General features: G+C 39.8%; 1 protein-coding gene across 1 annotated transcript; it reads left to right on the top strand.

The window, feature by feature from the left end:
• Window positions 1–9,289: 9,289 nt before the first annotated feature.
• LOC306695356 (transcription factor JunD-like) lies at window positions 9,290–11,360 on the top strand. Its single transcript, XM_079158584.1, has one exon. The coding sequence runs from the start codon at window positions 9,457–9,459 to the stop codon at window positions 10,306–10,308; it is 852 nt and encodes a 283-aa protein (XP_079014710.1). The 5' UTR covers window positions 9,290–9,456; the 3' UTR covers window positions 10,309–11,360.

Genomic DNA, 11,360 nt, shown 5'->3' with positions numbered 1-11,360 from the left:
ACATGGTTGAATCTGAACATCTGAGCTGATAACTGATGTTATATAGCTCATGCATTTACTTTCTCTTTTGATTTACAGTAAGAGGTGTGGCTGCTTCCACTTTTTCTGCCAACTCATTGACTAAAATCATCACAATTTCTCGAGAATCCAATGTGAAACTTAAATTGCAAATTTTTACTTTTAAGAAGCTGGAGGGAATAGGTATAGCTCTCTATTCCTAAAACTATTAATTTATTAGCTAAAGAATTGCTGATCTATTTTCTTTCGATCAACTAATTGTTGCAGCCGTATATATACCTTTAATATAATTCATGCAGACATTATTGATAAATCATCTTTTACAGCAGACTGTAAGATCAGTTGTCCTGAACTAAAGTGATTAAAGATCCTTTGATGAACTATGATCATATCTTCACAGCAAATTCTCTGTAAGTATGGAAACATATGGAAACGTAATCAATACTATCATTAGTATTATTATAACATTTAATAATACATAAGTATTAACATAAGTATTATTATGCTAACTATGTTCAGAGACATGTTTGACAACCTCCAGCACTAATACACACAGACATCCTCCTTGGTAACCACTAGGTGGCAATATTAATTTATCTAAAACACGATAGTTTAGTAAGAAAAGTAATAGTGGTAGTTATGGTATTTCCATTTTTCCTTTCCTCTTCCTTTATTGACCCACTTTACATACTGCATTCAAAGTCTCATCTCATGTTGTCAAACTGGAATTTAATTACTGTTGTTTTCTAACTGAAATCCATGTTATTTACTTTCATCCATGCAGTGAAATGTTGTAAAACTGCAACATTAACATGGATGAAGACACTTTCCCTAGTTTAAATTTATGATTGGGTCCCCGTATCGTTTGTATCTCATGCTCTACGACCAGCTTTTGCTACTAAAGTCACTGTAGACAAGGAATACATTATACAAGGAATACAAAACAGCGTTTTACCAGTCCAAGATATCCATACCATCAAACTTATCATTTCTGTAATGGATTCGTATTTACAATACGAGATTGCAGGATGACATTTTCATTGTATGCCAACAATGACAAGAAGAAACAACTTCATCCAATATGAATGTGTAGTGAAATAGCATTCATCGTTCTTTAAAATAAAACAAAAAAGGAAGGGTTGTAAAAGGTGACTTGGAGAGATACAACAGACAACTGGAAGTAACTGCAGCAAAGAAAAAGACTATGAGACAGAACAACCTTTGAAATGTAATTCAATTCAGAACGAAGGCTTTGCCAAAGCAGCTGAATTACCAAAAGGTCTATTTTAATGGCACTGAAATGAAAGAGCAGGAAGCATTGAGTTCATGTGGGGGGAATGCAAGGAATATTTTTCTTCCAAAATGTATGCATAATATCCAAGATGGCATTTGTGAGGGAGGAAAATAACACTGTTTTCCACTGCCTCTGAAGTCAGTGCTAAAGGAGCGTGCTAAATCATATCATCTTATTGCTAGGCTGAATTGAACACCGTGCTAACAGGCTTTGACTGTGTGTGTGTGTGTGTGTGTGTGTGTGTGTGTGTGTGTGTGTGTGTGTGTGTGTGTGTGTGTGTGTGTGTGTGTGTATCTGCGTCGGGAGTGTGGGAGCTAATCTCAGTGCTGGGCTATTGAGTCCTCCTCCTCTTCTTTACCACCCACACATCTCTTCCACACACACAGACACAAACCACTGCAGCCGCCAGCCAATCACTACCTCTCTTCCTTTCTGTTCCCTCTACCTGCGTCACTCTGCATGTGTTGCCATGGTGATCACCAATGCTCCACCCACACTCTGTCTCTCTGCCTCTTTCAGCATGAAGATGAAGCCGACTTGGGGCTGATGATGCAGGCGGGCTGCACACGTCATCATTTCCCTCGGGAAGAAGGCCTATTTTTACCACTGGGCACAGAGTATACCACGCTGCCCAACATATTTATGGAACTGCAGCTAATCCCAGCCTGCCTGGAGAAACATCTCTCTCCCTCTCCATTCACCTCACAGAAATTCCCTTCCTTCAAAGGCATCATTTTACCCCTTGAGTTGAGATGGTAGCACATGTAAAGGTTTTTAAAAAATCTTTAATATCTGCGCTGTTTAATCTGTGATACTGTATTTATTATGAAAGGGAGATTACACACACATATTCATCCTTTACATGGAGGTAACCCAGTCCTTGGGTGACTGTGGTCTGTGGACACAGTCACCCAAGGAGCACAGCTAATACAAATTCAGAGACGAATTCACAAAAGGACTGCGCAGCTTTTGCAGCCACTAAACCTGCACAAATAAGACTAAAATAAATAATTTAATTAATTCTGGAAGGACCCGCAAACGGTGAAATGCAGCTGTAACTTTGCACCCAAACAAATAGCTTCTTGGTGCTCCTGTGCAACCAACACATTGGCCTTAAGTGCATTTATACTTTGCCACATAGATAACTGCTATCTGATGCACAAAAGGGCAAACTGCACTCAGCTGAAAAACTCTCTGGGCGTGTTTGCACTGGAACTACCAAAACAACTTCTATGACCAAACTAATGTTGAGAACTACTTGCTAGTGTGATCAGTTGTTGGTGCGTATAGTTGTTTTGAATATAGTAAAAAAAAGGCAGGTGGTATTGATCGCTAGGAAAATCCAGGCCCAAGCCACCATATCAAGCTTTTGTGAACAGTAATTTGAAATGAGCGAGTGGCACTAGGACATCATACATGGGGAGGTTAAAATTCCACAAATTTTCATTAAACATATGAGATTCCTATGGCTACCTTTCTCCAGGCCCAGCTCACTTGCCCCAGGCCATGTTCTGTCCTCTCACTTCCCAGACCTGGCATCCTCAAACCATCCACTAGATGCCCTCAGACTCTCTTGTCAGTCCTGGGCTGCGGTCAAAAGTCAAAGAAATGACCTCCTAACGTCTATTCCTAGCCACTTTTCCTTAACCTCTATGGAAAACATCCGGGGGTCAAGGGTCATAAGGAGTTAGGAAAAGACAACCGTGGTGCTTGGCGACACTGACGTATGTCTGCCATGGTGAAACTACAACAAAGAAAAACAACTAAAATATGACCCCATGAAATCTAATTTACATATTTGTTACATGTTCGAAGTAAATAAATACATATCAAATAAAACAAAAGATTGTTGCTGTCAATTCATTTTCATCAACATGAATCCCATTAGTTTATGACTGTATGAAAATAATTGTAAAACCTGTGTGAGTTTAATTGCAGAAAAGCACATATATATATTGGTTCTTCACTAATGGGAACATGAAGATAAAAGCTTGTAAATCTTGACCTAGAGAATTCACATAAACCTAGAGTAATAGCAGTCTAAGGATCAATCACTTTGGCACATTGTTATAGGCCTACAGCAGGAAAGGTGATCCCTTAAGCTTGTACCTCGTATCAAATCATGTGACTTGCATGTCTTTGGACTGTGGGAGGAAACCTGGGCATTCAGGGGAAACCCACACACACACAAAAAATGTTGTTGGGTGTTAGCATCAACCACTAAGCCACCTTACCGCCCAGCAGCAGCAGAGTTTCTGTTCGGATGTGGCAGATCAACCTGTTGTCCTCCCAAATTCACTGCAGAGGTTTCAATCATCTTTTAACACATTCCAGACACAAAAGGCTTACTTTGGCAATCAAATTCTTATAATATTAAAATGTCTTTATGGTAACATTTAACATTAAAAACCAAACAAATCTTTCCACAAATTGTGATTTTTGTGAGTTTTACAGTCAGGATGGAAAATGGACGGAAACCTCCATATAGAATAAAAACATGAATATATATCATAAAACAAATAAATATAGAAAATAAAAAGAAGTATGCTAGATACGCAGGCTGTTGAAGCACTGTATACACTCTCAGTAACAAACTTCAGTCAAAAGACAGAATTTTAAATGAGTAAGGAAGAACAAATAAATAAATAATTACAGTACAAAATCAATTCAACTGTTTAGATCTCTCAGTGTGAAGACTTTAAATATGTAATTATGGGGCAACATTAGGGTGTGATGTTCCACTATGATAATCCAGTTTGTTCCATGTGTGACATGTTCTGGAAAAAATTATGAATGAAAGAGTCTATCTCTGATGCTTTTGTCTGTTTCTCTACAACAGCTCATGTTTAACCATGAGGTGTAGGCCTAGTGAGGTTTTGTGGTTAAGTGTGTGAAACTGTCAGTGTGTGTTTGTGTGTGGGCACAAGTGTGTTTTATACAAACCAATAGTACGCATCTCTCTCTCTCTCTCTTTGTGTGGGTTCCTACGTGAACCATGAACGTGGAACTATCTACACTTAGAAACTACGTCATGGAGCAGGTTAGTAGGACAATTACATGTGTAGCCTACCTATACTTGTTATTTACGTTATTTACTATTGAAGCGTGCTGAACAAAACAAAAAGTTGAATCCTGAAAATATATAATCACCTAGGTAGTAGCATGTTAAGGCCTTTTAAGGCTTTGTCTTGTTTAAAAATACATATATTAGCTTTATTATTATAGAGATTATTATATGTATATCTATCATCAACATTAGAACCAAAGAGGTCCAAGATCACATCCCTTCAGCTGCAGATTCAGCAATTTATTCATAAAAAGCCAGATTGATTATGTGTGAAAGATAGATGCGGCAAAAGAAAATGAAACCTAAATTAAGGTTTTGTTTGACATGTGTTTTATTTTGGAGCACACAAGTCACATACATGCCATTCAGGCACGGTATCATTGTTGGCCTGACATTTATCTAGTTAACTACTTTGAAAGAATGCCTTGCAAGCTTATACAATATCTAATTTCATCCATGTTAGCATGCAAAACCTGTTGCCAGTCAAACAACACAACACTTAACTTATGCGTTGGGCTTCATTAGCTTTCAAACCTCAGAGTAGTGTCACAAGACATTCATAGAAATTCAACACATGAACCACATGTTGCTCAATACAGCACAAAACGTTCTCAACTGATGCCAAGCATTCCTGACAGCTCATCACTTTCTGTCTTGACCTGCAGCATTAACCAACAGTCACTGATGACAAATATTGCTGGAGGCCTGAATGTACTATACAGCTCATGTTGACCTATGTTTGAAGAATTTAGAACATTTAGCTTGTCATATGACACACTATAAATCATGTAAAAGGCCAATGTTTGTATCTGGAACACTTTATCATGTCAGGAATCCTAAATGAATTAAGAGGGAACCATACATATCTTTTAATATTTTAGCCCTTTATTGGCAACCATTTAAAAATAAGTGTTGTTTTTTTTCTCCTTCTCTTTTTTGATTTGCAGTATGTGCATGAGTGGAGTTTGCATGTTCTCCCTGTGTCAGCGTGGGTTCTCTCCGGCTTCCTCCCACAGTCTAAAGACATGCAGCTTAGGTTAATTGATGACTCTAAATTGCCCGTAGGTGTGGATGTGAGCGTGAATGGTTGTCTGTCTGTCTCTATTTCTATGTCAGCCCTGCGATAGTCTTGCAATCTGTCCAGGGTGTAGCCTGCCTTCACCCAATGTCAGCTGGGATCGGCTCCAACCGCCCCCCCCCCCAGAAATAATGGATGGATGGCTCAATATATGCCAGTACTTGTGTAAACCAACTGTATCTGAAGATTTAGCTATACTCTTGTGACATGGCTCTAGGAATGGCACTGTCTGCTGTAAATTGGTTAGCACAGTTGGTTAGCACAGTTGGTTAGCACACCTCTTTGGTCCAAAATGAAATATCTTGACAACTGTTGGATGCATTACCATTGATTTCAGCACTCACATTCAGGCTCCCCAGAGGATGACTTTTGAGGAGTTGTTGATCCCTGACTTTCCATCTAGTGCCACAAACATGTCAAAGTTTTCCCCTATCAAGTAAAATATCTCATATGTTTAAAAATGCTAGGTTACTGGCATTACATTCAAATTCAAGTTCAAAAGTCAAGTTTGCAATTTAATTTTGAAATTATTGTCTGTCAGTTTGAAAATGAAAGACCAGTTTACATGTAATGTCCTTTTTAATTTTGGTAGTAACATATTTTAGAGTATACACATTCTCACTAATGAAATCAAAATTGGATTTCTACATGTTGAACTTGATTTTTTCATACATCATGCACACTCAAAAAAAACACATTTTTCTCTCTCTGAAATGATTCACTGTGTTGTCAACTAATTAACATTGATTAGTCTTTGCTGTCTTTGATTCAAGTAAAAAGATGTTGTTGGCTTATAACAAAGTTCCATAACCGAAAAACATTGCATATCTGAACTCAGTGCTGACATTGTGGAGGAACTCAACTTTCTCTCTAGCAACTCTTTGAAGTGAAACTCTATTTTTAGGTATCAAACTCTCACTTTCCGTAGGTTTGAAAAGTAGCTGTAACAGTGTTTCGTTTTATTCTTCATGAACAGCAGCAGCTGTATTCATTACATTCGGTTTGTGATTGATCAACCGTGATTTTTTTTATGGTTAAAAATCAATTTCCAAATGTCTCTGCTAGTGACAACAGAATGTTCCTCTGTTGTGTTAAAACAGTCATTATTTAACAAAAGTAAGGCCAGATACACTGCTTCCGTGCCTTGATTTTACTCATTGATGACAAGACAGACTGTAACATTTTAACAAATATTTCCATAATTGAGAAGAAATTATTTGATCTGGCATTAACAACATGTAATACAACATTACAACACAATAACAAATCACTTGGAAATTCAGTGTCTAGAAACATAATAGGTGTCGTGTTTCACTCTTTGTAAATGTATTTTGTTCACATTGTGTATTATGAATTAAAGGGAAAGGGAAATGACAGTGTGTGTGTGTGTGTGTGTTTGTGTGTGTTAGTGTGTGAGTTTGTCTGTTACATCCTTTTCCAGCTACCGCCTGCCCTTTTCTTTTCTTGACTGCAGGCTCAGCACCCCCACTCTCACTGATACTCAGCTTTTAGACAAAAATATCTCTCCTCTGTTGGTTTACTCCCGCCCCCCCCACCTCCATTTCCGCTACAATGTTCAGAGCTCTGACATCACAGGGTCCACCATGTGATCCACCCACACAAAGCTTTGCAGCGATGGATGGGGCCTACCTGTGACGCACATACCTCCACTGTGTAACCCTTTACAAGCTGACTGAACACCGTTTGGTAATGAAGGCAACAATTCGGTCCCATCTCTGTTTTTTTCGGAAAAAAACTAAAGTAAATGTAAAGGGAGGGAACCAAACAGACATGGCATATTAAAGGAACTATTAAATGACTTTAAAAGTGTGTTTGTTTGTATAAAAGTATGGTATGTTTATAGGAGTGAGAAATCTGCGTATTTAATGGCAGGAGGGATAGTCTGGATAACTAGACGTAACATACAAACAGAGCTTCCACTATGAGAAGTGCTCACCACTGAAGATTTACACCTCATTAGTTTCACTTTTAACGAAATCCACTTAAAACAAACAGTTGTAATATTATTGAAACTCTCTCTTAATTGGGACATTGCATTTTAAAAAGGGAAATTATAGAAAAGGACAACGCATAAATGGAAACTGAAATAATCATGTGACTTTGGATGGATGTGTTGCGTGTGTGAGACTGGAAAAAGTGTTGAAATCAGAGGAGTTTCAGATTCAACTTCTCTAAATTATGTTGTGCAGAAATACAACACATGTGTTGGCTGAGGGAATAAAACAGAAGTAAGCCTTTTCTGGGGAGACATCAACAACTGTTCATGTCTTGTGCAAGCTGATATTTCCATTATATAATGCAAATGAAAACATGATTCCCAATGCTAAACATTTCAGACTTTATTATATTAATTTGACAATATGTTGTAGTTTATTTCTCTTCTCAAAACAGGTACCAAAGATCATCTACTGAGAAAATGAATAACTCTGGAGTTCAAAAAAATCTTAACACAAGGTCCATTGTCATTTTTTCCCTGAGCTTTCAAGCACATCTCACGCTCTTCCTCAGCAGATGCTCAGTTGTTGTGGAGAAATAATAACTATAACTGAGCATGATTGAATCCTGAGTTAAACATCACAATGTGTAGTTTTCCAGTGACTTTAACACATTGAGAGTCATAAAAAACTTCACAATAGTTCTTTTTTAAGGTAAAAAAAGGTTGTCAGATTTTGTTATCGCCATGCCAAATGTTGTGTTTTGGGGGAAACACACAAAAACAATCTCTCAGCTTAAAGGTAAAAGGAGAATCAAGCTTATTTTCAATGGAAAAAACAACATGTGCAACAAAGGAAAAACCCAAGGACTGTGAAAAGATGGTGAATGGTCATTCATGGACTTCCTGAAAAACAACGCCATGGATTCCCTAACACAGTATTTGTTTTGAAACCCCTACATACTCACGGTACATACCCACAGGTGTTTTCACTTATGTTGCCTTTGACTGTGTGACCATACAGAATTGATTGAGGTCTCATTCACTCCCTTTGCTCTGTTGGACCTCGAAGGCAGGGACAGCTTACACCTTAATGACCAGTAGACTAACTTCAGCCTGAGCAGAGGTCTATATGACAGTAGTACAAGTACAAGTACAAGCCCGACTCTATATTTTTACTGACTATTTTGCGTTTCTGAAGTTACAGCTACAAACTCAGATAATATCCCTCAAATGGATGCTCTTAAAATTAACTATAATCCCAGGTGTGACTATAACAACAAGGTGAAAAGCTCCTTTTTTTGGTTTCACCAAAATGCAATTGTACCTCTCTGTAATAAAAAGACTGATGGAGTCCAAAGAGGTCTGTTATGATGTGTTTTGTTGTTAAGTTTGGGAGCTGCAGTTTTTGATAACCTAACATTCATACACACACACACACACACTCTCACACACACACAGTCATATACTGTATATAGGGCCTATATGAAAATAAACAAATACATGAACAGAAACTCGAGTCATTGAAATCTAAACCCTGTAACTTACGTATGAATGGACATAATGTAATATCCAAACACCATATTTTCATAAAGCTAATAACAGTGATTTATCAGGAGTAATGCAGTAGTTTATACCACACATGAATAGACCTGTATGGGCACTGCCTCCTGTTTCTATGTCTGTACCAGAATGCAGAGAATAGTGAGACTTCTCTCACGTCTCCTCCTCTCCTCTCGGTTTGTGCCATTATTTAAATAAAAAGTCTGGCGAACGTAATTTCTGCCCCAATGCGCGCGCGCGCTGATGTGACATAATGGAACGTGCCAGCCTAGAAAAAGCTCGAGGCGGTGCGCGCAGGCGTGCAGTTCACTCAGATCCTGCTCGAGAAAAGAAGGACCGATAACGGTCTCAGTAAAGTATCAGATATTCTAATTAAACAGGTCGTTTTTTTCACTACTGTTTTTGCCTGTGAGGTTATGGGCAAGGCGCCGTTGTGAGGGAGTGCCGAGTAGTGCCACGTATTGTTTTTATTCACGGAAATAATGATGAAGAAGGATATTAACTTGAGCCTGGCGGACGACGCAGACCTCAAGCCGCATCTCCGCGACGCCGAGAGCATCCTCAGCTCCCCGGACCTGGGGCTGCTCAAACTGGCCTCCCCGGACCTGGGGCTGCTCAAACTGGCCTCCCCGGACCTGGAGAGGCTGATCATCCAGTCCAACGGAATGGTCACAACGACACCGACAAGCCCCCAGTTCCTCTACCCGAAGGCGGTGACGGACGAGCAGGAGTTCGCGGAGGGCTTCGTGAAGGCGTTGGAGGATTTGCACAAGCAGAATCAGCTGAACGGAGCCGGGCAGACGAACGGCAGCCTGGAGCTGTGCGTCAATATCGCCCCGGTCTCAATACAGCCGGATCTACCGGTGTATACCAACTTGAACAGCTACGGTAGCGGGACACTGGAAACCACTGTGAACTACTCCACGGACACGGTCCCCTTCCCGCCGCATCCGTCGCATCATTTGGGGGCAGCCCCGCCGCAGCCAGAGCTGTCTCGGGTCCAGCCGCTGAAGGAGGAGCCTCAGACGGTCCCCGACGTTCAGAGCTTCGGGGAGAGCCCTCCGCTGTCTCCCATCGACATTGACTGCCAGGACAACGTGAAAGCCGAGAGAAAGAGGCTCAGGAACCGGATCGCAGCTTCCAAGTGTCGGATGCGCAAACTGGAGCGCATCTCCAGGCTGGAGGACAAGGTCAAATCGCTGAAAAGCCACAACACCGACCTGGCCTCGACGGCCGGCCTGCTGAGGGATCAAGTGGCCCAGCTGAAACAGAAAGTCCTCACCCACGTGAACAGCGGCTGTCAGGTGCTGCCACACGAAGTTCAAGTGCACTAGTCGGAGAAACAGACCTGAAGTTGGGGCTGCTGACCAGCATATAAGCTTCATGGACTTTGTTGATGTTGGGCTTTTCTGTATTTAGCGTAGCCCAGATGTGCGCTGTTCCCAGTGGAGTGGATTAATGCCAGGCCACGTAGGCCTAATTGTACTACATTAATGAGCGAGTGTTCAAATGATTTTGAGCATCGGCAAAAGACAAAAATACCTGGAAGAGCAAAATTGAAGACAATGGAGTGATGAGATGATCGGCCAGACATATTATTTAGACGTTTTAATTTGTGAAGCAATTTCCAGGATCCACATTGCTCCACAGGCGCCTCCAATCAAAGTTAATCATGGAATTTAAAAAATAATTGCTAATTGATTTATTGCATTTACGACGAAATGAAGAGCGTTTTCCTTTCACTATGTTTGATGAAATCCTGTTCTACCTCGACCACATGTGTACTGGTGAACAAGGCAGCATTGAACTGTGTTATGTTCAATGGAATTTGGCCATGGGCTTTCCTGATGAGATAAATGCTCAACTTTATGGACAGAAAGCACGTAATTCTATTTATTTCCATGTAAAAATGTTTACAGACTAGCTGTGTCTCAAACCTGGGCCAAACATATTTACAATATTTCTACATTAATATTAATATAATACCTATTTATGACACAGATATACTTAATATATTGAGGAGGTGACTGTAAGAAGACATGCACATACACCCACATTTGATGTGTAAAAGATAATCTACAGACCATTTACCATTTATTTCTATGGGGAACAATTTGCATGTTGTTTACATACTCGAATGTTGCCCAGCTGGGTGTCAAAGGGTGCAATTATTCAGTGTTTATAATCTTTACTCTTTACAAACACATGTATTTATCTTTTTTTTTACTCTACTGTGTCCCTATGTCAATGTGTTCTTGTTTTATTGTGAATAGTTGTAACCTTTTAGTTGCACAGACTATTGCTGTCACCTCTAGCCTACAGCTGTTTGGATTTATGCCACTGTGTTCTGAAGTAAATGCTGCTCGGCAATAAACACCGTTTCCTA

This window comes from Pholis gunnellus (genome assembly GCF_910591455.1).
Source record: "Pholis gunnellus genome assembly, chromosome: 4".
In the NCBI taxonomy this organism is placed as follows: Eukaryota; Metazoa; Chordata; class Actinopteri; order Perciformes; family Pholidae; genus Pholis; species Pholis gunnellus.
Note: the sequence above shows the minus strand (reverse complement) of the source record. Positions and strands in the feature narration are given on the sequence as shown.